This window comes from Heliconius melpomene, chromosome 5 (assembly GCF_056956725.1).
Source record: "Heliconius melpomene rosina isolate 202511_hmr_F chromosome 5, ASM5695672v1, whole genome shotgun sequence".
Classification (NCBI taxonomy): domain Eukaryota; kingdom Metazoa; phylum Arthropoda; class Insecta; order Lepidoptera; family Nymphalidae; genus Heliconius; species Heliconius melpomene.
The window spans coordinates 8,354,215-8,381,561 of record NC_140393.1 but is presented as its reverse complement, the minus strand read 5'-3'; the positions used below and the strand labels follow the sequence as shown (position 1 = coordinate 8,381,561).

The following is a 27,347-nucleotide window of genomic DNA, read 5'->3' as shown; positions in this document are numbered from 1 at the left end:
TAAGTACTTCGAGTTACCATTTGGATAACTTATTTTTCGATCTTCATCCATTTCTGATGATGTTTCTAGAATCTCATTAAAACAATTGTTTCGGCGTCGTTTACGTAATAAGCCATTTATAAATATATATTTTTCCCTATCCACCTTAAGTGCAGCAGCGTGAAATGAAAATAACAATAAGTTATTCGCATTTGGTACGACAGAGCACTCAGTGAGAATAGGAAAATAATTGCAACAAAAACGTCAAATCCACTTCAAGGTTCCTATATCCCGTCGAATGGTTCAATAAACGTATACTCGTACAGTATGGTCGACGAGTCGGGGCCGAATTGAAATTTCCTGATTTAATTTTAAGATTTTTTCGTACTTGCGATTATTAGTTATCTTTCCGTGTACAAAGCGCAAAACCTCAAAAAGCCTAATTTCAATGTGACCACGACACATCACCTGCACTGTAGCTCTTAACACTAGCAAAAAGAACCTACAACCGTTTATTTTGGAATGTGTAAATAAAAGAAATTCTCAACTAAATAAATAATTACAAGACTACCAAATGCGAATATCACAGATAATTTATTTGTCTACTGCACTTAAGATAGAATCGTTCACTTAAAACTAATGTTCAGTGTCAAAACCGCATTTCATAAAACCCACGACCGGACTATTTCTGAAAAAATAAAAATTTAGACCTGATGATATTTGCCAATTATTGAATTTAGTATAGTTGCTTGGGTCTCGTTAAGTCTGATCTGATATGGTACATACAAGAGTGCCCTTAAGTTATAATGTTTATATACTCACTCCGGCGTCCGGGCATTAAATGTACTGTGATTCCATCTGGTGCTCGAACTGTGTAAAAAATTAAAAAGAAACTTAAATATTACACTGTACATAGTGTTAATATGATAAAAATAAGTCAAACACTTGTCACATTTGCAGCCAAACGACACGGCAAACAGGAGTTAAGGATTAATAATGTAAATAAAAATAAAATACTTACCGTTACGAAAAAACAAATACGTATTATAAATTAAAATATGAAAGATAAACAAGCAAATTTTACTAACATTTTATTAGGTTTCAATAAACATTAAAAATCATTACATTTTTAATCTACAATGGATATGTTTACAAAGTCAACAGATAATAAATTTACACCAGCTTAAAATCTCTCAGGAATTATATTTATAAAGTTTTAAATAACAGACTAATATTAATACAATTAATTATATTTTTTAAGTAACGTCATTATCACATAAAATTTTAAGTTAAATATTGTAGAATAAGACACACCAATGGACGTTTCCATTTATCTAAAATATTATTTTTTTAAAAATCTCTAAATCAATAATAATTTAAATTTATTATGCATGATTTAATATTTAGCCAATATGTTCATTATAAAATTACCATTTTTATAATTTGAAAAATTATTTTAAAAGTCTGTATTTGATAAAACAAAACAGATTAAATAAATTTTAATAGAAGGCACTTTTAAAATTAAGGCAATAGATTTTTTGTAATCTGAGCAAACAGTAAATTGAGCAAAGTTTATTTCACAATGGCTACTAAATGAATAATTTAAACACATTTTTCGATTTTTTTGGCAAGGTGCTTCTAAATAGTCTTTTTATGAGATCTTGTGATGTATAATGATATGACCAGACAAGTGTTATAATCCAATCGGCTTAAGAAATATAATAAATATAACCCTATAACAAAATGATTGTAACCTACAATAAGAACTAAAATAACAAAATATACATTATTTTTTTTTTATAAATCACATTTACTTATTAATAGCTATTGCCATATAATTCCCTACATTAAAAATATTATATTGTGGATAACTTTAATTTAAATATAGATTATTAAATTTATTCTAGACTTATTGAAAAAACAAGTTTGACTTTTCAATATTTGAATTGTATTTTGTATATGATTTGTTGGTATAAAGTTTTCAATAATATATAGGGAATATTGCATTAAAAATTACATTGTAAAAAATTACTTAATTGTATTAATTCTTATTTTAAAATCTAAGTAATTCGTTTGATGAAAATTTTAGTGTCATATTTATTCTGTGAGTTTATTCTTCAATTTGTCTTTAATCTCACACACCTGTAACACCTTAAATACTATTAATTAAGTAAATCTTATATACAGTTAAAAATCTCTAGTCTTAATAAAGAATTGGTTAATTAAAAATAGAATACAAACACACATGCAAAGTCAATGTCTGGTGTCAATCAGGAACATTTGGGGGGTATATTTTGAAACCACGAAACGAAAACCTCAAATTGACAGTTCACATATCTTCGATAAAAAATAGTGTTGCCAGGTACTTATTAACACCTCATTTTATAAGAAAAAAAAGTTCGTTTACTTTAAATTAACAAATGTCATTTCCACACTGGCAACACTACAAGCATGCCACATGCTATGTTAAAACAGTTAGACAGCCTCATAGGCACACTGAAGGCACTCAAACGTTCACTGCTCTGTGGTCACAAACATTTGTTATATCTTTCACATTCCTGTTCCTATTCTTGTCTCGGAACGATCCAAAACCTGAATCGTGGGTGGTGGACGGGGACGTACCTACAAATATTCGAGGCATGTCACACTCCTCGCACTTGTCCAGCAATGGGTGGTTCCGGAAAGTGCACATATGGCACTGCCAGGAAGTTGGTTGCCGCTGCCCGGTGTAAATATTACTATAGAAGTTCCCTGTATCTTCTGCCTCTGCAACGGGCATTACACGGGCTAGTGAAAGAATGATTTGGATTATTTGTATTGGTTATATTGTATTGCATAATAAATTTCATGGTTTACGGGTAATCCCAGTACAAATTACAAGGTCTTGATGAATGTAAAAACATTAAAAAATAATAATTTGCATAAACACATGTTAAAATCATTGGATTGATGAATACAATGAAAAACAAAAGCAAAGAAATAAATTAATGTCTAAAAACACATTGCTGTGTTTATTAAAACAATAAGAGGAAAAACACAATAGTGTGACTCAATTATCCAATTAAGTTTTGATTTAGATGTAAGAAGCCTATACACATGCATTGGCTGTAGACAATAAAAATACTTTTTTTATGACATTGTAGAAGATATGATCATGCAGCGTAAGCCTTAGTTATTACTCCTGTATTGAAGGTGATAGTTATTCAAGGGTTCAAAATTAGTTTTGGTCTCACGAAAACATTCTATTATATTTGTGAGAAGATATTCTAGTTTCTCGCTTTACCCGTACATAGTAGGGTAAGCAGAGGGATCCTGGGAATCTAGGATTAAGACAATTCATAGTCACACACAGTCCGCCGAATTCTCGAGGCCTTGTGTATTGAGTGGTGCAACTCCATTATACGCTTTGTCTTGTTACCAGAGCGTTGAAATGAAAATATTTCATTCCCCTGACTGGAATTTGAATACATAACTAACACGTTTACAATCATACCCTTCTGCGCCACGACGACCGCAAGGAAGATATTTGTTTAAATTGTAATACTAAATTCATAGTAAAGGTTTACATTTAAACACACATAGTGCACAGCATGTCATTGCTGTGCACTTGTCACTCGTGCATCACAGAGTGGAGACTTACTGCATATATGATGGTTATAGGTTCAATCTCCACTCAGGATAATAATTATATTAAAATTGAAAAGTAATAAGAATTATACAAGCAATCATTAAAACTGTATATTTAAAAAAGATCATACCTACATACATATTATATGAAAAGAGTATCTTAAAATAATATCAAATAAGTAAAAATCACAAAAACAAAAGATAAAAAGAGAACAATAAAGGGCACAGACGACTAATGTCCGTGGTGTTTTATTTAATAATAAAAAATAAAAAAAGAACATACCATTACTGCCCATTTCCAACCGTTTCGCCATAGTATCGCACTCATCGCGCAATCTCTCCACATATTCCTTCAGGTTTTGAGCGATACTCGGTGTGGGTGGCGGCGCGGAGAGAATTTGCGTTTCCCTGTTTAGCTGGGCTAGCCGACCTTTCTCTTGGGCCAAGGCACTTGCTAAACGCGATAGACGCTCTTTTTGACGTTCTATTAAAGCACGATCTGAAATTTTGAAACAAAAAATATATTCAAATATCGCAGGTTCCCTCTACTATCCTGATATGTGCAAGAAAGCTTAAAGCTGAAAAAACTTAATTAAAAATAACAAGTCATCAAAGTAAAAGAGAAGCCATTGTAGAGCAGTGGCACAGCGACTGACTGCAACCGCATGATTGTGGGTTTGATACCCATTTAGAGAAATTTCTCAAACTTACTTACTATAAACATAATCGAATCAATCGATTATGTTTATAATATTTTCATTTGAAATATATAACCCGGCGTTGAGTTCCGCTGCAATCTGCAATGTCTCCAATTTGGACGGAGAGTAGAGGATGGAGTGTCTTAACACTAAGTTTTCTCTGCCTCTCAAAGACATAAAGTGTACAGGTGCATGTTTTTTTGAACAAGCAGAATACGTAATATTCTTAAAATAAACATGACACTTCAAATAAATAAATAAATAAAACCGGCCAATTGCGAGACGGACTAACCACCGTGGGTTCCGTTTGAAAATTGATGGTCTTTTTCTGAGATTCAACCCTAGCTTAGCCAGAGCCTTTTTATCTCATACCTCACTTGAACTAGCGGCTTTAATACGAAATTTAGTTTTTTGCACGTGATCTCAAGATAAATATGGTACAGACAACTAAGTGATCCTATAACATTCCGTTTTTCCTTTTGAAATACGCAACCCTAAAAACATTAAATAGGTTCTTAAAAGTACATTCGAATATGCAAAACTAAATAGGCTAATGACACATTTATAAGTTGAATAAAAATTGATGGCAAAATTATTCAAATCATGTCTATTTCGACTGTAAGTATGTAGTGTGAGTCATATAGAACCACTACTGTTTAAGATAACTTCTACATCAATAAATGAAGTTTTCTTCAGTTGACCGCTGTACCCCGCATGTAACAAGGTAGGTAGAGGGTCACTGGCGGGCCTAGTGTTAAGACACTCCAATCTTCTTCTTTTAGCCAAGGAGGCATTGCAAATTGAGTAGTGGAACTCAACGCCGTACTTTGCCGCGCTCGATGCCAGAGCAAAGATATGAAAATATATTAGTCACATGCATATGCAGAGGGCATCACAAGTGGCCTCTAAAGTAAATTAAATTATACAGTATGTAATAACATGTTATATAGGGAAAAACCTACTGATAAGTTACCTAATCACTACTATGTTCATTTAAAAATATTGTATTGAATTGTTAGAGCTGTTTCTTTATCAACTTATTACATATTCTTCATAAAGGATCTCATATATCTATATATTTCTTTTTTATTTTTTTTATATATTTATTATACAACTATATGTATATATATGTGTATGTATGAAACTATATATTTTATATAGTATGTATATGTATATCGACATATATTATGTATTTATATATTGTAATATTATATATATATATATATATATATATATATATATATATATATAATATATATTATATTACAATATATATAATACAATATATATAATACAATATATATATATTGTAATATAATTGTATATAACATGTGTATTTTGTTTTGTTTGTGCTAAATTAACTAAATTTTTAAAGTAATAACTTAATTGTACTATGATCTCACCCGCTACTTGTAACTCATCCACTTCCACTGGTTGGCTGGAAGAGATCTCTTATAGAGATAAGTCCACCTTTGCGAACTAAATGTATTTTATTGTTTTCTTATGTATATTTTGTGCAATAAAGAATATTATATTATATTAAAGGACGGTAGGCAGAAGGTACTTTATGAGATATTGCGCGTTGATTAGCGGAACTCTACGCCAAAGTTTATCTTGTTACCAGAGAGAGACGATTAAAATAATTAATATATAATAAATCTCCTGAGCGGAAATTGATACTACAACAAGTCTGATGTATATACATAAACAGATTTCAGTATAGGATTTTTCTTACTTTTGATTCTTTTTTCCCTTAAGAACAACAGAAGAACTTCTAAATATTTTAATAATAGATATTAAGTATGTAAAATATTTTTAGAAGACATAAAATTTCAAGATAACAGAATTCAAACCTTAGGTTTCCAAAAATATTTTTTATTTAATAAATATTTATTTTTGGTAATGTATTTCCATATTTACCTAATCTTCAGCTTTTAGAATATTACAATCAAAATTGAATATACAATTTTTTCCACATTTTTCAGTGTATGGGTAGGAATACTTTTCTTACTGGTCTAATAAAACATTAAACATAGTAAAAACAAGTATAATTCTTACCATATCCTTGACTAGGTGGATCTGGTGCTACTCTGGTGGGTCTCGGTGACTCTATACGAGACTGAGGAGGCGGTGGAGCCCTACGTCTTGGAGGTCTTGTTGTACTTGGACTCACTGTCACTGTGACATGACCTTCGAAGCCAGGGTTATCCTCCTCTCTTATATCCCTTATTGGACTGGCCATGTTTGAAGTGGGTGTACAAACTGTCAGATTAACAGATGTTATAGCTCTGGGGCTGTCATAATCACCATCAGGGTAACGGCTTAGGTCCATATGACAATTGACATTTACTGACCAGTTTACAGGAAACCTGTCAGGTCTATTTGCACCAGGTTTTTCTTTGTCAGGTTTTTGAGCTGATGGCGCAGGTGATACTGTTCTACAGGATTCTTCAGGGTTAGGTTTTAAATTATCTTTAAATGCAGTGTCTGGGTTTGCTTTGATAAAATTTAGTGTGTTTGGTCTTTGTGGCTTTTCTTGTGTTGGTACAGGCTCTGGATCTTTTTTAATTGTTTTCTTTTCTTTAACATTTCTTGTGATGTCTAGTTTCTCATTTAAATTGCATTTAATTTTGCTGCTTTTTAAAATTTTATAATTAGTGCTCTCTGGTTGTTCTAATTCCTTAATACTATCATGTTCTTGAGGTAAGTCTTGTGATGTAGTATTTTGTGATGTATTGTTAGGCTCTGCCTTATCCTCGTTAGTTAGTTCCAAATCACTAGGTGACTCTGCATTATATTTTGCATACAAATTGTCAATATTTATAACAGCTACTGGAGATGCAACATTGTTGGCTATCACATCTGTCTCATTTTTAACTAAATTTTGATTAGCATCAGTATTTACTTTGGGTTCTTCTTCATGTAATTCATTACTTGTTGAAATTATAGCTTTTTGAGGACTTTGGCAAGTTAGTGACTTCACAGCTGTAGACTTCACAATTTCATGTTTCACTATGGGCTGGTTGCGACATTTTATTGGTGGATTAACTCTGAGCTCATTGAGCTGGCGGGCCGCCGCTGAAGAAGATGCATGATAAGCGTGTGTTAGGGAGGCTTTGACTTCGCTATGGAGGTGAGTCTCACAAGCTTTCTTGTCGTGGCAGTATAGCTCGATGGTGTTAGATACAACATGATCAGGAACGCCGGGAAATTTTTGTTTAAGTTCATGGAACAATTGCATAAGCGATATGTTGGTGCACGCACATGGTGAAGGGCTCGTAGCGCTATCGGAGGGGGCAGACATCGCCGCCCATCCTCGCGGAAGACCTCCTCCGCACCGTGAACCCCTCGTTCACTCTACTAACAAAAATATATTTGTATTCACCGAAAAAGGGCAACAAACATCATATGGAAACACCAAAATTTTATTGTCTTTTCGCTCTAGTGACGTCACAAACCTTAAAATTTCTTTTTCGTATAGTTACGTATACACCATTAAACTTGAACGACAACGAACATTCATGACTAGTTAATCCCTACAATACACATGTGACGAAAAAGAGCACATAACGAGACAAGGCTGAATTTTTATATCTTTTGTTATCATCAAACCAGAGCTACTTTTCCACGACTTGCTACATTATAAATAGATGTTTTTCACTGTATATTTGATGTATAATAAAAACTGCACCTTTATACCTTTGAAGGCAACACTAATGGCAGGTAAAAATACATATAAACTTTGTGAATCCAAAAATAAAATTACGAAAATCACAAACTTGTCATTTCGAACCTTCCATTTTGGCTATAGATATAGACTAGATTCAAGATTGTACTTTTTTAATTGCCATATCGTACTTGAAGAAATTATGAAAATATATTTATTTATATTATTAAACAGTTTGATAAGTAAGTGCTCAGCATACATTTTTATTACCTTTTATTTTTACACTCTTGTTCTAATTTTCTAACCAAAGTATATTCAATTATTTCTTTGTAATAGACAATTGATATATTCTAGTATATCTGTTTTCAATGTCATCAGGCAACACTGGTCAACCTCTGTCAGTGTTAACAGTTGACAGTTATTGTATTTTCGGCCTTGTTAATTTGTTATTTTGTATTGTAATTTGTTGTCTTACCTGTACGTCCACTTTATTTTATAAGATTTGACTATTAAAATATTGCGGCAGCATTCAATTAAAAGATAGACAAAATGACTATGGTGGACGATTTACGAAAATACCTAAATCTTTTATTAGAAAAGTAAGGCTCCTAAAATGTTGTCGTTTATATTCAATATTTAAATTAGAATAATTGGGATTAATCTTTTCTTCAGGGTAAATGGACTTCACTGTATTTTAATTACTGATCGTGACGGTGTTCCTGTTGTAAGATCTGTGACAGAAAAGGCCCCTCAGCTAGCCTTAAGACCTAATTTTATATCAACCTTTGGAATGGCTACAGACCAAGCAAGTAAACTCGGGCTTGGACGAAATAAAACTATTATTTCTATGTATTCCAGCTATCAGGTAAGCAAGATTACTTTTATTTTCCACAATTGAGCTATCAAACGTTAATAAGAGATAAATATTAAAAATATTAAGAGCAATACTAATTGATAATGCGTGGAGTTCCGCCACTCAACTCCCTTGAGAATTGGTCGAAAAGTGGGGACAGGAATTGCCTTAATGGGGACAGAGTGTCCTAACACCAGGTTCCTAGGTTCTCTGCCTACTCTGATATTTATTGGATACCGCATGTAGCTAAAACAAAAAAAGATTATAGATAATTATATATTTAGCTCCACATTTTATTCTGCATGTAGCAAAATAGACAGAGAGGACCTACCATTAAGACCATCCATTTTTTGTTTTCTGCCACAATTCAAAGCATTTTTGTGAGGGCTAATATATAATATGTAGATATGTACTAAATTGCAATTTTCATTTCAGGTTATACAAATGAATAAGCTTCCATTAGTGATTACTTTTATTGGTAGTGATAATTGCAACACTGGCCATATCTTGGCACTAGAAAGTTTAATAGAACCTTTTCTTAAAGATTTAGAAACAATCGTAGCTGAAGCCCCATGAGCATAATTTTCTTTATGATTTTCTTAGCATTTTTGTATAAAATTTCTAATTAGGGGAGTTCAAGTATTACATATAACAATTTAGGTGTATTTAATGTTTTTATTTTCTTGCTCTGGTAACAAGGCAGTGTGGCTTTCAATTTTACCATTCAATATGCAATCCCTCTAGAATTTGGCAGAAAGTGTGTTAACACTAGGTTCCTATGTTCCTTCTGCCATATCAAATCTGTGCAGCCATGTACAGCTAGCCTCAGGGCATTATGTACTACTTGAATAGCCCCTTAGTTATTTTTTAATATCTATTTTTTATTTGTGTCTAATGTATATTTCTGCAATTGCTTGGTTACATTGGCCTTGCCATTTAGAATACTTCTTGAATTTATTGAAAGAATAAACTTACTTAAAGAAGAAACTAACTATTTATATATGGAAAATAAACTTTAATTATATTATTCTACAATTAAGAATGTTATTAATTATTTTAGTATATTAGTGCCTTCATTTTTTCTTTTTAACAAATTGTGTATTTATGTTACTTATTATTAAAATGGATATAAGATATACTAATACTATTATTATATAAAAATTCAAACAACATACAAGTCATTTTTGTTAGAATAACAGTAAAAACAATAAGAGAGTGAAGAAACAATTAATTTGTCACTAGTTACAGAATTAAAAATATATTAACACAGTTTTAAAACATTTTTCAAAAATATTAATTCATTAATTATAATTATTTTTAAATTTTTAATCAAAATCAAAATATTTTTCTTGTTTATCTAAAAATAATTGATAAAGGGCTGATCACAGTAGCTATCAAATTTTGATTAAATTTGTGTGTTTGTGTTAATATTTTTTAAATACAAATAAATTGTAATGAACTTATAGGAATAGAATTTCAATGTAACTTGATTGGAACATATGACTTAGTGGTCAGAGTGCCTGGACACTTTTCAAGTGTGGATTTATGTCCAGCTACCTTGAAATTTTAATACATTTTCAAAATATGTTAATATCCTGAAAATAAGTTTAGCATAATGTTAGATAGCAATAGAACTCTTACTAAATTCGATAAACTAGTTTGTGCTAACGCCATATTAAAGGTTTCTTTAGTTATCGAAACAGTTTATACTTTTATAAATTTACTTATTATATTATTATGGAATGCTAATATCTTAAGTTAATAAAAAGTATATAACTTCTACAGTATTTTTATTATTATTTACTTAGCTTCCTGCTGCGCCGCACACACTAGAGTAGGCAGAGGCAACCTAGTGTTAAGTCACTCTGTTCCTGTTTAAAATTAAGTTTTTATTATTTAGATTATAATAAAATATATAAATTTCAAGTAAAGGTAAACCATACTAAACTGAACCCTCAACCATCGCGTTTACAATCATACGCAAAACAAATTGCAGATCAATTAATAATTAAGGCTAAAGTTTAACAAAAAAACACTATTAAACACTATTAAGTAGCTCTTAACTTACTTATTTAAGGCAATGTAGGTGTAATCAGGGATTAAGAAATAAGACATATTATTAAGTTTCTCTTAACAAATTAATTTTATTTAAGGCAATATAGGTGTAATCAGAGGTTTGCCGCTTAGCGCGTTGATCACGTTGTTACTGGCGAGCACCGCCATGTCGCTGCGCGTGCGCAGTGTAGCACTGCCGATGTGGGGCAGGACGACTGGAAACAAGAGATTAATATTAAAGAAAAGCTTGAAGCTAGTCGCAGTGCAGGGGCACAAGTGTGTGACTGTAAAGGCGACTGGCCGTGGGTTCGATCCCCACACGAGGATAGGAAATATTTATTTAAATTTATATTTTAATTTCTTCGCTCTGGTGTCGAGGTTTAGTTTTGCCATTCCACGTGCAATGCCTTCAGAATTTGGAAAGCGAGGAACGGAATTGTCTTAATAGGAATAGAGTGTCTTCGGGTTCCCAGGTGCTCTTTGCCTACCTTGCTATGTATATTTGCCTGCGGCATACAGCGTGAACCTAAAATAATGGTATATGTAATAAAAAATCTTACACAAATTAGGCAGACTCAATAACTTGTGGTCTTTGGGCAGCGGTTCAGGCGAAGTGACGTCGAGACCGGCCGCGTAGATGTCATTATTCTTCAAAGCGTTGTATAAAGCCTCTTGGTCTACCAAATCTGAAATAAAAAATAATATTTAAAAAATCAGTTTTTTATCTTCGTTTGATGATGCATCCCGCGCATAATAGGGCAGGCAGAGGGTATAGTCTTAAAACACTGAGAGGCATTATGTTTAATAGCAAAACTCAATATGTTTTTCTTATTATCACCAGGTTGAGAAAATAAATAGAATTAATTCACTCGAGTGGGAATCGAACCCAAAACCGTCGCGTTCACACTCAGTCCATTTGCCTAGGTCAAAATAAGGTATGAGGCATCCATTTCCTTTTCCGAAATATATAAATGAGAAGTTAGTAATTAGTAATTAGTTAGGTACCTACATATTTTTTTGTAATTTTAGTGTGGACACATTAAAATGTTAAATATCGAGTCGTGGGCGCTCTGAAGTTAACTACGATCCGAATTAAGATTTTTCTTCCTTTTGATCTAAGTGAACAATGCGCAAAAGTTCTGAAACTCCAACTTCCACAACCACAACTCGTCATCAGTTCTGTACATAACATTCTCTCTTACCTCCACGACCTACATTAACAAGTATAGCATTTTTCTTCATCTTCCCGAGAGTGGTCTCGTTGATCATATGCCTGGTCTCGTCGGTGAGGGGCACCGCCAGCACTATGAAGTCACTTTCTTTTAACAAATTGTCGAGAGAAGTGAATTCCGCGTTTAGAGCTTTGGCTGAAATTTGAAATTTATATGTGTTAGTTAGTTATTCTACGAAACATAATTATAGCAGCTTTTTATAGCTTTAGATTAAAATGTTGCTGTAAACGTGGCAGGTTGTGGACTCAATTCTCAACGGAGTAAGAAGTGAAAATCTTAAGATAAAGATAAAGGAACGGTTCCTAACGTTCTGAAAAACTTTTCGAGTTTTATGGCACCAGAGTGAGGAAACTAAAAAATAATTAATACCTTTAAATAGGAATTAAAGTCACATTCGTCGTGTGTAAGTACGATGTATTTTTAATATTCAGCTATCAAAATAATACTGAACAAAAGTAACATGGAAAATATAAGATTTCTCTGAAACAAATCGATAAGTACATAAAGATCATATTTGTTAAATCGAAATATGCTTTTACTATGCCTAAGAAGTGAAAGTAAAAAACAATCAACTAACCCTCAGGCTTCTCTCTGTGCCCACTATACAGGAATCTGCCGACTTCGAACCCGGACAGTCTCTTCACGGCGGCCTGACCGATACCGCCGAAGCCTATAATCCCCACAGTACTACCGCGGACATCTTGCCCCAACATTTTACCAAATCCTATTTCCCATTCGCCACTTGAAATATAAAGAATTTGTGTTAAAAAAGCTGCTCCAAAAAATATACGCATTTATTTATTTAAAAGAATAATTATAATGCACAAATTGAAACTTATTAATGATAAATAAACCTAAAATATTAATTAATGTAATAAAATGTAATTAAGTTAATAAAAAATACAAAAAAGTAAAATATAAGTAACATTCCAAGTAATCTAAACCAAATTATAACTAACCTTAATTATTACTCAAAGTCAAATAATTTTATTCAAATTTAAAAAATAGGTACATGCTTTTTTTTATTGAACTTCAAATATTTAATTTACCACCTGTTCTTTAAAGGACTATTTTTTTTTTAAATAATCCAATATTCACAAAATTTATTTATTAGTAATAATGATACTTATAAAATAGACTACATTGAGCATTTAATTTTTAAGACGTGTTATCATTTTAAATATTTTTTTTTAGCGTCACGGTATATCCCGCAGATAGCAGAGAACCTTGTTTTAAGACACTCTGTTCTCCACTTTCCGCCGCTTAAAGTGTATGTCAACGCCGTGCTTTACCGCGTTGCCAGAGAAAGAAAATAAAAAAAAAAACATTTCCCAGAGCGGAAATCGAATCCACAACCAGCGCGTCCATAAACGATATATATCACACGTTGCTCTGCGTCACAAGGGCCAGAACACTACGCTCCACCATGTATACGGAGAAGAGTATAATATAATAGGTTTAATGGACACCAGCTCTACATCCTTACCTACGAACTTTATCCAGATTCTCAGTGAAACGTCTCGCCGCACCGAGTAGCAAAGCTACGACCACCTCAGCGACAGCACCACTGAGCACGTTGGGTGTGTTCGACAGTTTGATTCCTCGCTGTTTCAGTTCAGGCAAGTTGCAATGGTTGTAGCCCGCTGACGCTGCGCTCACGATTTTTAATTGAGGACCTAAATATATAAAATGTTTTTAGAAATGTAAATAAAAACCTAATTTTGTTTTTGTTATTATTTAAAGTATGAAGGATAAATTGTAATTTTTGTCATTGCAAATAATATGGAAAATTTAGTTTGGCAAATATTGGTTTTAATGGGTATATAAATGTGATGGTCGAGGGTTCGATTTCTTTATGAGAATTCATTATTTACAATTACTACGATGGACAACGTTTGGCGCTGGATTCCGCTAACAAGCAATGTCTGGACAATTTAGCGGCGCTAAAAGACATTCGGTTGTCTTATCAATAGGTTCACTATGTCTTGGACCTACCATGCTGTAAGATAAGGGTACATTTTCAAGCTGGTTTAGTTTATTATATGCATAAGCAGAGACCGTAGTGTTTGGCGCTCCGTTCTCTCTCGCTACCCCGCTAGGGATACAGCGTGAAGATGACTTAAGTTATTGTAAGTATAAATTGTCTCTTTTTTCAGAGGAAGAATGAGAACCTAGTAATAAGATATTTGGTTCCCATTAAGACACTTCCATTCCTCAGTTTCCTCCCAATTCTGTTGAGTGGCGGAAAGCGCAGCGTTTAGCGCTTTGACTCAACACCAGAGTGAAGAAATGAAAATATTAAATATTCCGTCTCCTTAAGTGGAATTCAAACCCACAACTTCTTGCATAGTAACACGCTTGTGCCATACAATCGAATCGGACAATCGAATAATCAAAAATATATCTATTATGCAATGATTGACATAACATTCTCAATCTCAATGGCTCTCTGTAGAATGATTTTTCTCTTATCAACTCATATGACAGGTTCCTTTATCACAATTGATAACTTATCAAAAGTAGAGACGTGCGATGTTACAAATGAAGTAGTTTTCTGCCATTTGTAGACATTTTTTTATGACCGCATATAGCAAGACAAAGGGAACCTAGTGTTAACCTACTTCCCCATTTTTCGCCGAATTCTGTAAGCATTTCTCATACTAGAGTAAAAAAATGAATTTAAATATTTAATTTCCTCGAAGTTTTCGAGGCTTTGTAATTCTAAAAAGAGGAAAAGGTATCTCTTTGTCTAATATGTTACAGCAGATGTGTAAAAAATTATTAATATCTATTTATTTATTTTAGCCTCATGCTGTATCCCGCAAATAGCAGAATAGGCAGAGGGAACCTGGTAAGCTAGTAAAAAGATACTTCCCCTACTCCACTAAATAATAAATATACATTTATTTAAATTATAAACATTGTAGATGTTTATTTCGATTCATGTTTTAGTTAAAATCATATAATTCTTTATAAAATTTTATTACAAAAATAAAAAACCTGATAGGTAGTATACATATATATATAATTTTTGTTTTATGCAAAAAGATAAGAAAAATGTAACTTTACACAGTACCTACCTACGCGAAAAATCGTATATTTTAATTGATTAAATAATTTAAATTACAAATAATTTTATCGTTGAATTTTATTTATTTTTCCACATAATTTAAAGATTCGGGTTCTAAAAATAGTCTTTTATATCGAAAAGTTTTTAAATTGAAAATTATATAGCTCAAAAAAATCTTCTTTACTAAATTACTTCTACTTTCTTTAAAAAACGTTTTACTAAATTTGGGATTTAGAACAATAATAAAATTCCGTCTCTTATATTTAGCGCAAATATAAACCTGCTGTAACCCTGCTATGTGCGGGATACAGCGTGAAGCTAATAAAAAAAATTATTAAAAATTCACCTGCCGTATCCAAAATTTCTTTAGTGATAGGAAGGTGGGCCGCCCAGATCAAAGCGGACACGCCAGGCAGTTTCTTCAGTAGATCTTCTTTGTTTTCCGTGACGATTCCCTTATCTACACTTATGTAGTTACTTTGAAGTACTGTGAAACTAGAAAATGTATGTCGTTTAAAATATAGGTGATAGGTATAATTGTACACCTTTATGCATTTTGCGTGTATTATATGTTTAATTCAAAAATAAATCATTCTAAGAACAGTCATTACATAGATATAGACACATATACTTTACATATATAACTATGCATTTGTTCGGATTAGTTATAGAAGCAAAAAATATTTGAATTCTAAATATAAAGTATAAACACTTTGATCTTTGATATTCTGAGTTCGTGAGATCGATCGTCTTCATGTTAATAATATTTTTTTAACATTTTAATAACCATATTGATATTATTATTTGTTTTATTGACACAAGTGAATCATAAGCAAAACAAAAAATGCTCCATTGCATTAACTAAATTAATATGTCGAATACCAGTCGCTATTATGACGATACCAACGATGTACATTTTTTTAAAATGGGTTCACTGGTTAAATAGTTACAAGGGAATAAAGGAACGGACATACATACAGGCTACAAATATAACCCTCCTTTTGGGCTTCTGCAGTTTAATTTAGATAAAATAATTTTTGTTATATTATGATTTGAGGTTAACCGATTTTACTGTTGCGGGGAAAAGAAAAATGGAAAATATAATAGGAAATATATGAAAACTGAAGGTAAAATAAATTCAATATTGCCATTTAGAAATAAGTAGATACCATGCTCAACAAAATGCACAGTAAGTTCTTAGCAAAGTGAGTTTTCGGAATACGAAAATAAAAATCTCTCTACAAACTTTATAATTGCAGAAACCATTACAATGACGTAGGTACATAACACGCTTCTTACAAATGATCTTACAATTTAACTTAATAAAAAAAAATTAAAACAATATCATAAGAATAATCAATTCTAAACAATTGATATAAATATTTCTCGTGTAAATACTCGATCTTATCCATACCTATACTATAAATTCGAAAGTAACTCTTTCTGTCTGTCTGTCTTTTACACAATCAGGGCCAAACCGCTAATTTAATTGTGATAAAATACTCATAGAGAGATACTTGAGGGACTCGGAATGAACATAGGATACTTTTTTTTCTCATATTTGTAATATTTTCGATAAAAATCAATATATTAAAATACTTATTAATTTGACAAACGGGCGTAGCCGCGTTCAGGTCCACTAGTTAATAAATATATCACATTAAGTTTTTAGCTGTCAGAGTTCGGCCTTGAATTGTTCTATACATTTACGAGCAAAAAATTTTAAAAATAACCAAAACACATAATTAAAATGGAAATACTATAAAAGAATAAATAAATACTAACTGTTCTCCAAGTAAATTCAATGCTTTTTCTGGAAAATCGCTGCACGAGACGAGTACTTTTTGATTTTTAGCCATGTTTGTTGCAAGCGCGTCGTTCCCCGGCAGTAGAGCAGACACAACTGCCACTATCGCGATAAATATATGCATTATTTACTATAACACAATGCTTTTTATCTATTATAATCTTACTATCGTCTTGGTAATATCAGATATTAAATGTCTGAATTAATATTTAACACTGCAAGATTAAGCGGACTGGAGTGGAGACTAAATTAACGCCAGTTGTAATTGAAGGCTACCCAGTTACTGACATTGTGGATGTGGATTGTGGACTATCGGGTTGTACGATGTCGCGTTTCTATTTAGATCATGTGTATGGCGTATATTTACCGTGACCAGACGTCCCGTTTTGAGCGGGACTGTCCCGTTATTCGCTTGTGTGTCCCGGTGTTCCGAAAATGGCGCTGGGACGTGCAAATTCCGTTTATTCGAAATGGGATGGAAATTTCGTCGGTTGAATCTCGTTTCGGCGCGATAATCGCAGTATGCCATTATCTAAAGATAACTTAATGATATAGTCCACAAAAAAAGATGGAATTTACTATTTCACAATTTTATATCTGTTGCTAGCCAGAGTAAAGCAAAATAAAACAAGTAAAGATTTATAAAACGGAAACACACCATACAAAAAAAAAACTAAAACAGTCCTCTGAAAACACGAAAAGCTTTCGCAATAAGTCAGAAGCAAATAACATGAAAAAGTTATTTAACTTTTTTCTTAATACAATAGTCAAAAATTCATTAATGTCCCGTTTTGAGCTGAACGAAGAATGGTCACATTATATATTTTTATTAAGTTTTATAGCGTGATTATGTCTATATATTGTGGGGTAAGAGAAGAAAGAAAAAAGGGTTGGGAGTGTGAACAATAAGTATCATAAAACATAAAATTAAAAAATATTTTAAAAAATCATCTTCACGCTGTATCCCGCACACAGCAGGGTAGGCAGAGGGAACCTAGTGTTAAGACACTCCGTTCTACACTTTCTGCAGAATTCTGAAGGCATTGCGTGTTGAGTGGCAGAACTCAACGCCGCACTTTGCCTCGACACATCAGCGAAGAAATGGAAATATAAATTTAAATATACATAATGTCGAGTGGAGTCACACTTTGTGCCCCTGCGCCAGGACTGGCCTCCAAAAATTATTTATTTTATCTATAATTTTTATCTACTTTTACTATATTTATATCAAAAAAACATTTAGATTTTATTTTATTAAATAGAAATAAAAAAAATATAATATATAGTTTATTATTACAACACTTTACACTATTATCAATATATCAGAAAATTGTATTAAATCATTCCTATTTATTCCAAATTATAAATCTATGGGACATTTCATTCGTTTTCCATTTAATGCTAGTATAATATTTTCAGCGGATATCTTCGCCATTGCGTTCCTTGTTTGATACGTAGCGCTGCCCAGATGTGGTATTATATCTAGAAAAATAAAAATTTTTAGCTGTATCCTGTCATAGGCAAAGGGGACCTGGGAAAATAATGTTAATATATGTATTATGTTCCCAATAGGATACTTCCGTTCCCCAATTTACATCGAATTTGGAAGGCATTGTGGGTTGATAGGCGGAATTCAAAGTTGCGCTTTACCTCGTTAGCAGGGTGAGGGAATGAAATTATTAAATATTTTATTTTCGTCAATGGGAATCGAACCCACAATCGTCGTATTCACAGTCGCATGCCTATGCCTTTCGACTGTCAAGAATACATATTATTTTTATCTTTTTATTGAAATAGCACATATAGAAATTCATGTTATGTGGAAGGAGTTTAACTAGATCATAATGGGAAATGAGTTGTGTTTATGTCTGTGCTCTGTTAACAAGACAAAGAGCGGCGTTAAATTGCGCATTAAATGTCTCAAAAATTGGGCGGTGTGTGGAGAAAGAACTTGAATTAACTTGTCTACATATTCTCAAAGATAAATATTTTTTTTATTTTAATAACTTACAACAGTTTGGTAGAGACACAATAGGGTCGTCCTTGGGCAGAGGCTCCGGAGAGGTGACGTCGAGACCGGCTGCGAATATTTGACCATATTTCAAAGCGTCGTATAACGCTGATTGGTCTATTAGGCCTGGAAATAATAGGAAAATTTGGAAATAAATCGCATAATTTAATGTTCTATGTAAAATGTGTGTTTTTTATACATAGGGTAAATAATTTTTCTCGGAATGATTTTTAACATATTTAAAACTAGTGGACACGAACGCGGCTACGCCCGCTTGAACTATACGAATATTTGTTAAATATATTTATGAAATTATTTTAAATTTTCAATAGAGAGATGCGTTAAGCAAGCTCATTTTGGGTGACGTTTTCTAACAACAAACTTTGCAAATCGTTGCTTAGCAACGGCGGTTGTTATTAACATGGCGGAATAAATTGCATGTTAAATTCATAAGTATTTTAATATATTGGTATATATCGAAAATAATACAAATATGAGAAAAAAAAGTATCCTATGTTCATCCCGAGACCCTCAAGTATCTCTATATGAGTATTTTATCAAATTTAAATTAGCGGTTTGGCCCTGTTTGCGTAAAAGACAGACAGACAGAGTTACTTTCGAATTTATAATATAGGTATGAATAGCTAAGATAATTATGAGGCTAGTCGTGACGCAGGGGCGTACACGTCCAATTGTAAACGCAATGGGACGTGGATTCTATTCCCTATCGTGGGAATGTGATTATATTATTTTCCTCGCTTTGATAACGAGGCAGAACGCGGCGTTGAGTTGAGCAACTCAGTATTCAAGTGAATGATGAATTCAGCGGAAAATGGATAACGGACGTGTCTTAATGGAGAACGGAGTGTTTTAACTATGTTCCCTTTGTCTTATAGCAGGAGTCATCAGCGGGATACAAGTCAAGCTAAAAAAATTACATTATATGACAAAATAACATATTCTATACATACTAAGTTTCAATAGATACTAATTCTCACCCCCTCTTCCAATATTCACTAGGACAGATGTTTTCTTCATAATCTTCAAAGTATCGGCGTTAATTAAATGCTTAGTTTCGTCACTTAACGGACAACTGAGGATGACAAAGTCACTTTCTTTCAACAGTTGCTCCAGTGGTACTCTTTCTGCGCCCAGGTCTTTTGCTGCAAGTTTAATTTTGTTATTAGTATTTCAATTGAAGCCAGTCGTAGCGCAGAAACGAGTGATTATAAACACGATAGGTCGTGGGTTTAAGGTCTGCTCGAGGAAATTAAATATTAGATTTTCAACGCAATGTCTCTAGAATTAGATAAGCGGGATGACACTCTGCGTGTTATAACATTAGGCTCCCTCTACCTATCCTGCTACATACGGGATATAGGTACCTATTTAATAAGCTGGATTGAACAAAATAATTACTACTTGTAATTCTCTATAAATGATACCTTCAGGCTTATCACTCCTCCCACTGTATATAAACTTGTCCACATCGAAGCCTCTCAACCTCTTCACTATCGCCTGTCCGATGCCCCCGAAGCCCACGATGCCCACAGTTCTGTTGGCTATGTCCTGACCGAGTCTCCATTGCACTCCGTATTTCCATTCTCCACTAAAATTTAGTAATGACTTTATATTTTATATAAATAAAATATGATCTATGTAAATTGTGCACATGCAATGCCTTGAAAATTCGGCGGCGCGTGGGGAACGGAGTGTTTTAACACTAAGTTCCCTCTCCCTACACTGCTATACGCGGGATACAACGTCAAATTAAGAAAAAAACGTTTCAAACTCACGATTCCAATTCCTTCATGCCTTCCTTAAACCTCCTCGCGGCTCCTATCAGCAGTCCCACCGCGATGTCAGCGACCGCGTTGTCCAACACTTGCAGTGTGTTCCCGAACACCAGACCTCGCTTCCTTATCTCGTTTGTGTCTATGTGGTCTGTACCTGATGCTAATGTTGTCACAGCTTTGAGTCGAGGTCCTGGAGAACATATTTTTATTGAGCAAATTATATTTTCGGGTGTCGTCATGGTGTTTGTCACTATTACTGTAGCAGAGTTGTTGGTTCGATTTCCACTCACGGGTATGTAATATTTAAAATTTGCATTTCATCATCTTCATCATCAAATTATATATAAAGTAGGAACGTGGAAAAGAAGAAAAAAAAATTAAAACCTGCCAAGTCCAATATTTCCCCAGTGAGCCGATGTTTCGTATTCCATATTAAACCATCAAATCCTGTAGATATTGAATTTTTGATTTTCACAATACTATCACTTTCGTGATCTAGTATTGGTAACACCACAGGTTCTAATCTGAAAAATCATCATTATTTTTTTTGAGGCCGTTAAGGCGTGGGAGTGTAAGCGTGCGACTGCAAACGTGACGGTTGTGGGTTCATATCCCACTCGGGGAAATAAAACATTTAACAATTTCATTTCCTTGGTCTGGTAACGATGCAAAATATTCTCTTTGCCTACCCTGCTCCTAAGGCGGGATACAGCGTGAAGCAAAAAACATAGTTATAGCTATAGTTTACAATTCAGTACTTGTGAACCAGCGCAGCGCCTGGCCTGGCCTCATAGCGACATCTATCGCCATATTTTGTCTTACCCGAAAAGAAAAACAAAAGATATATGAAAGAATTGAAGTTAGAAATGATAGGAGTTATTTTCTTTCAATGGTGATTTAATTATTTCTTTATGATGTTTTTAAATTTAATCATAATTTAATTTATTTACAGATAATTGTAACTTTTAATATTTTCGAAGTGTTATTTATTCCACATTTAGCAAAGATTTTTTTTTAAGAAACAACATAAATATAATTTTTACAGTGCGTCATCAACTTGAGAAGAGCGTATGACATAGTGGTCCAAGCGCTCGAACGGTTTTTAAATAGCGCCGGTTCAAATCCCACTATTACGTTAAACTATTTATAAATTTTCTAAGTAAGCAATTAACTTACTCTGTTTTAAGTAGTTCAACTCCAGCGGCGGGAAAAGTTTTGTTCACGATTAAAACTCTTTTCAGTGCCATGTCTTGACTTTTTTTCTTGTTTTCACGCCTTAAAATCGGGACTTTTCTAAATGATTTTCACCCAAATATCTATAATGAAAAAATAAAATCAAAATCAAATTAGCATCCCGCATATAACTGGACAGGCAGAAGCAACCTAGTGTTAACACACTTCGTTCTCCATAATAAAAAAATAATAAAATAATGGATACAGAGTAGCTAAGAAAACAAAGAAAAAGGTGAAATTAAAGACAAACAAAATTATGAATTGTTTGAAAAAAAAGCAGGTAGGTATATAAGTTGGTATCGGAAAGTTCAAGAGCATATCTTACGACAATGATTTGGTTGTTTGTAAAGATAAAATTGTTATCATCTCAAACGTAATGCTTTTGTATTGATAAAACTGTGTTCAATGATTTCATAATAACTGTAATAAAATACTCGTATAAGCAAAATTCGCCATCGAAGAAGTCACGGAAATCTATATTTATTATTTTAAGATTTTAATTAGTTAGTAATATTTTTATTTTACAAATAAATTCGTAAATTATGTATTCTGCTAAGCTTATATGTTAAACTAAAACAATATCTTATAAGTAAGTATAGTGACGTTTTTTCAAATAAATGGATAAGTAATAAATTAAATATTCATTATTAAGTTTTTTTGTGATTCGCCGAGAGAATCCCGCTTTTTTACTTAAAATGTTCAAAAATTCCGCTTTTCACTGAGAGAAAATCAGCTCGCTTATACTAAATTTTTAATATAAAAAAAACATAAAATATTTAATGTTTTTTGTTAGTCTTGTTAAGATAGAAATAGAAGTAATTTGAACTGATAGATTGGCTTTACTTAAATATACGGAAGATATTATCTTTTAATATTAATTAAAGCTTTAATATTAATTTATTAATATTAATTTAGGCTTTAATTTTCAAGCAATAAACCTATGTACACACAATTAAAATAATATCATAAGAAATCATAATTCCTAACACTGTTTATAAAAAAATAACTTTAAAATAAAAATAGAAATAGATTTAAGAGTTACTGAAACTTTAAAGTGATATTTTAATAATATAGTTATGATTATAGAAAGAAGAAACTATGAATCTTTTATTATAAATTATGAAAAGCTATTAAATATGTTAACTTACGGAAAAGCTGATTATAACTGATATATTTAAGAAAACTAGACCAATATCAATGAAATTATCTTTTATTTACATTTACAAACTAAGAGTCATCGCCATCTGTCGTGAAGTAGCGGAACTATATAGTTATGAGCTTTTCTTTTTATTTCAGTGTAAAAGTAGATGGCAGTAGTGGCCTCACTTTTATACTATAAAGGATAAATAACTTTGAAGTTTTTTTTTTGTGTATTCGTATTATTAAAATAACTGCAATGGGAAAAATTAGTATTTTATTGTCTAATTTAAATATATTTAATTATTTTCGTGAGCGTGACATTGTCTCTTGTTCTTTTTCATAGTTATGATTAAATTATTTCTTTGATTTTTTTTAATAAATAGAAAAAAATATATATTATATCGACTATAATTAAGACAAACAGATAAGATTAACAACCTCTACAACCGTCAGATATAATCACACAATTTACGTGATTATCAGTCAAACACTAGTGACTCAACACTCCCTCGTCTATTCTCATTTACTAAAAATGATAGAGGCCATGGCCACTCAACACCTTGAGTTGAAATCTAAACTTTATTTTTGCGCAACATTTCCTTCCCTAACCAAAATAAAAACATATAATATTTTAAAGATGCAGAAGCTACTGTCACAACAGCATCAGCCAGTAGATAACTTACCAAGAAAAACTATTAAAATATGCATTTTAAAAACATAATTATTTCAAAGATAAAAATTACGAACGCCTGTCTGGTCATCATATTGAGTCATTCCTTTATTACGGTGTTCAAAAGTAATAAAAATAAGCTGTGGCATATCAAGTTCGACATAACTTGGCCCGCGCGTAGGCGACACAAAGGAAAGTGAGGACCAGATGTTTGTATCTATACACCCACTAAATAACAACTATACACAACTAAATAAACTATTCGTTTTTCTAATTAAATTTAGTAATTTAGTAGCCAGCGGCACAAGGGTGTGACTATAACGCGACGGTTGTGGGTTCGATCCCCACTCGAGGAAGTGACATAATTATTTAAGTTTATATTTCCATTTCTTCGCTCTGGTGTCGAGGGAAAGCGCGGCGTTGAGTTCTGCCACTCAAAACGCAATGCCTCCAGAATTCGGCAGAAAGTGGGGAACGGAGTGTTGTAACACTAAGTTTCCTCTGCCTACCCTGCTGTGTGCGGGATACAGCGTAAAGGTGTGAATGAAACACTATGTACAAACCGAACTTATGGATTTAGAAAGTTGAAATTTTGGATATAGGTAGGTTAGTGGGGGGCACCAATTCCTTGTAATCCTTATGGGCACGGAATAAAGTGGAATTTTCCGTCTTAGATATTAAAATCCACACAAACAAAATGACATGCTACAACTAGTTTAGATATAATAAAAGAATGCACAGTAAGCATTACATTAATATTATTACTATATTTATTATATGTTATAGAATAAGTAGGTAATTTGCTGTCTAACCATGCAGTGGCAGTAATCCAAATAACACTGAGCTCATAGTAGCTACCTGCATGTATGTAAAATAAAATAGAGTCAGTCAAGTCTGTAAGCTCAAAACGTTGTAGGTTCGATTAAACCAGGTTCAACAATATTAAATATACTATGCTTCGGCAGAGGGGGAACCTGTTAATCTAGTGTTACTACACTCTTATTCCCATTGAGACACTTCCGTTCCCCACTTCCCACCGAATTCAGGAGGCATTGCGCGTTGAGTGGCGGAACTCAACGCCGCAATACGCGGCCGCTTATATTTAATTTAACTATAATAAGTAAATATTAAATAACAAAACTACATACAGCTAAGGCGTTCATAGTAAAAATATAGAAAGCTTTTAGGTATACTACTTTTCAAAACCTTTATTGCAGTGGACATTTCTTGGATCGGCAACCAAAAGGTCATTTTGCTGAACAATAAATGTGATTCTCATAGGGCGATATCGACCGCCGCTGGCGCCAGCGAGCCGACGAGCCCTAGTCCCCAACAGTGGTAGGAAAACCGTTACCACTGTAGAATAACATTAAATAAATTCAATTTCGGATATAATATCATCTGTGGAGAAAGCATTTTACAAATAGTGTTAATTGACTGTACACACGGCAAGTTGTGTATTCGATTCCCAGTCGAGAAAATGAAATATTTAATACTTTCATTTCTTCGCTCTGGTGTCGACCTAATTATGTTGCATTTTTTTCATTAATCAGTTTGACGGTGTATCCTGCATATAGTCGGCAGAAGCAACCTAATGTTAAAATACTCATTCTTAATTTCTTTATATCTGAGATATATTTACTCTGATAAGCTAATAAAACTCTAAAAACTTTGTCAAATTGTGACAAATTATAAACGACAGGTTTAAGCATTTACCTACTATAACAAATTAAATAATGTAAATTCACATTTTAATCTAAATTTCACTAGTCAAAATGAAGTGAACACGGGTGTATTCCGTTTCACAAACATTCACCTGTCAGCAAGGTGGCGTCGCACGCGCCCTTATAGCGGGCTTGTTCCACTTGTGGACTATCGGTTGAATTTTTAATAAAAAATATTTATTATCTATGGTCTTTTTTTCATTTTGTTGTTGCAAAAAATATGTAAAAAATGATATTTATTACATTATTTTGCTTATATTTCCGGGTAAACATTCTCTCTGGACAATTGAACTCATAACAATCGTGTTTAAGAGATTTAAGAGAGACATTGTAAGACATATTCAAACAAAACATTGTTATAGACAAAAACAACCCACAGACAGAAATAAAATAAGCAATTTTTATTAAAAATGTTATAAATATACCAATTCTACCTTTAAAAACATTATTTAGCGCATAAAGGAAAAACACTTACCATTTTGCAAGCTCCATCCCACCTGTAGCTAAAAAACGTGTCAGGTGGCATAGACGTTGACATAATTTTTTAAAAATACTCCAGCCAGTTATCTCTATTATTAATTGTAATTAAATTGTAGATCCGATTATATTAATAACAACTTGATTTTAGACGAGTTCATTAAAAAGTAATGTGGATTAAAAGATAAGAATCGATCGTCCGCTTTGACTTGACTTATCCGGCTTGGAGGACCACAAAGCTTGGGTGGCCTGCTTTACAGATTCCAGAGGTCTTTTAATTGTTCATTTTTTTATTAAATATTAATTAATTACTTAAGTATTTGGAATTGTAGAATAAATTTTATTTATAATGAGGTCTTGGACTCTTCTGATAATTGCCTATGGTAAATTAATATTTTTTAAAGGCCTTTTAATTGTTATTTAAATAAAAAGGCTGCTGCGTGAAGCTAAAAAAATTAAAATTATATTGGAAAAATAATACCAAACAATACTAACCGTGGAAGATATACGAAAATAAACTTTTATGATTATAGTTTAAAAATAGTTACATTAATATTTAAGTAATCATTAATTCATGTATTCCTTGATAAAATTTAAATGCTTTATGGACTAAAAGTAAAAAAATTCAAACATGTAAAGATTTTTTTTTAGATTTTTTTTTTGATATTATAATAAGTTATTTACTAAAACTAATAAAATTATTGTTAGAACTAATAATAAAAAAATACATAGTTAAAATAATAATAAAGAAACCAATTACTTAAGGATTGACATCTGTTAAAACTAATGAAACTTGTTCCCAAAAAATTGAATAGTTAAATATGAAACGTAAACTAATCACTTTAAATTCACACTGGGATAAGATTGTTGACGTTCTCATAATACAAATAAATGACAAATAACTTCAAGGTCAGAGGTTAAAAAAACGTTAATTCTCACCATTTATATCAATATTTTATAATATAAACCTTCCATTTAAACATTTTAGAGCTCAAATTCCCGCCATAATTTTTGTTCGTCTAACTTTTACAGATTAAATTAGTGTTAACGACATAAATGTTTAGGAAAAATTTACAGTTAACAACCGTGCTGTTAAAAAAAATAAATTTGAACAGCCAAACCAATTTCAGTTCTAAAAACGTATATTTTATAAATTAATTTTTATTTTCAACAAGTTTATATAGCTATGAATTTCAACATATTTTGTTGATTTTGAGACGAAGGAACGCACATGTGCAGCCTTCTGTGAGTCGTTTGTCATTTTTTATCTGTTAGCTCCTTTGCATTCATTTTGTGTCAACAATTGAC

At 32.3% G+C, this 27,347-nt stretch overlaps 4 protein-coding genes across 7 annotated transcripts; 1 reads left to right on the top strand and 3 right to left on the bottom strand.

Annotated features, from left to right (window-relative positions):
• Window positions 1–1,057: 1,057 nt before the first annotated feature.
• Window positions 1,058–8,145, bottom strand: Tab2 (TAK1-associated binding protein 2). Of its 4 annotated transcripts, none has more exons than XM_085186043.1 (4): window positions 8,004–8,145; window positions 6,363–7,661; window positions 3,890–4,105; window positions 1,058–2,766 (listed from the first exon to the last, which is right to left on the bottom strand). In XM_085186043.1, the coding sequence occupies exons 2-4, from the start codon at window positions 7,606–7,608 to the stop codon at window positions 2,486–2,488; spliced, it is 1,743 nt and encodes a 580-aa protein (XP_085042169.1). In that variant the 5' UTR covers window positions 7,609–7,661; window positions 8,004–8,145; the 3' UTR covers window positions 1,058–2,485. The 4 variants fall into 4 exon arrangements, with proteins under 4 accessions (XP_085042169.1, XP_085042170.1, XP_085042171.1 ...); XM_085186044.1 differs by having other exon boundaries at window positions 7,996–8,116; XM_085186045.1 differs by lacking the exon at window positions 8,004–8,145 and adding an exon at window positions 7,763–7,903.
• Window positions 8,146–8,372: 227 nt separating this feature from the next.
• Window positions 8,373–10,604, top strand: Lamtor3 (Late endosomal/lysosomal adaptor, MAPK and MTOR activator 3). The gene is made up of 3 exons (XM_085186049.1): window positions 8,373–8,570; window positions 8,644–8,836; window positions 9,260–10,604. Exons 1-3 carry the CDS (start codon window positions 8,521–8,523, stop codon window positions 9,398–9,400), a joined length of 384 nt encoding a protein of 127 aa, XP_085042175.1. The 5' UTR covers window positions 8,373–8,520; the 3' UTR covers window positions 9,401–10,604.
• A 344-nt stretch (window positions 10,605–10,948) lies between these two features.
• LOC146539176 (glyoxylate reductase/hydroxypyruvate reductase-like) lies at window positions 10,949–17,273 on the bottom strand. The gene is made up of 7 exons (XM_085186047.1): window positions 16,967–17,273; window positions 15,528–15,676; window positions 13,598–13,787; window positions 12,689–12,852; window positions 12,082–12,246; window positions 11,440–11,565; window positions 10,949–11,094 (listed from the first exon to the last, which is right to left on the bottom strand). Exons 1-7 carry the CDS (start codon window positions 17,110–17,112, stop codon window positions 10,973–10,975), a joined length of 1,062 nt encoding a protein of 353 aa, XP_085042173.1. The 5' UTR covers window positions 17,113–17,273; the 3' UTR covers window positions 10,949–10,972.
• A 1,030-nt stretch (window positions 17,274–18,303) lies between these two features.
• On the bottom strand, window positions 18,304–22,128 carry LOC146539175 (glyoxylate reductase/hydroxypyruvate reductase-like). Its single transcript, XM_085185564.1, has 7 exons — window positions 21,972–22,128; window positions 21,180–21,319; window positions 20,796–20,985; window positions 20,445–20,608; window positions 19,998–20,162; window positions 19,000–19,125; window positions 18,304–18,470 (listed from the first exon to the last, which is right to left on the bottom strand). Exons 1-7 carry the CDS (start codon window positions 22,040–22,042, stop codon window positions 18,349–18,351), a joined length of 978 nt encoding a protein of 325 aa, XP_085041690.1. The 5' UTR covers window positions 22,043–22,128; the 3' UTR covers window positions 18,304–18,348.
• Between the last annotated feature and the right edge of the window lie 5,219 nt (window positions 22,129–27,347).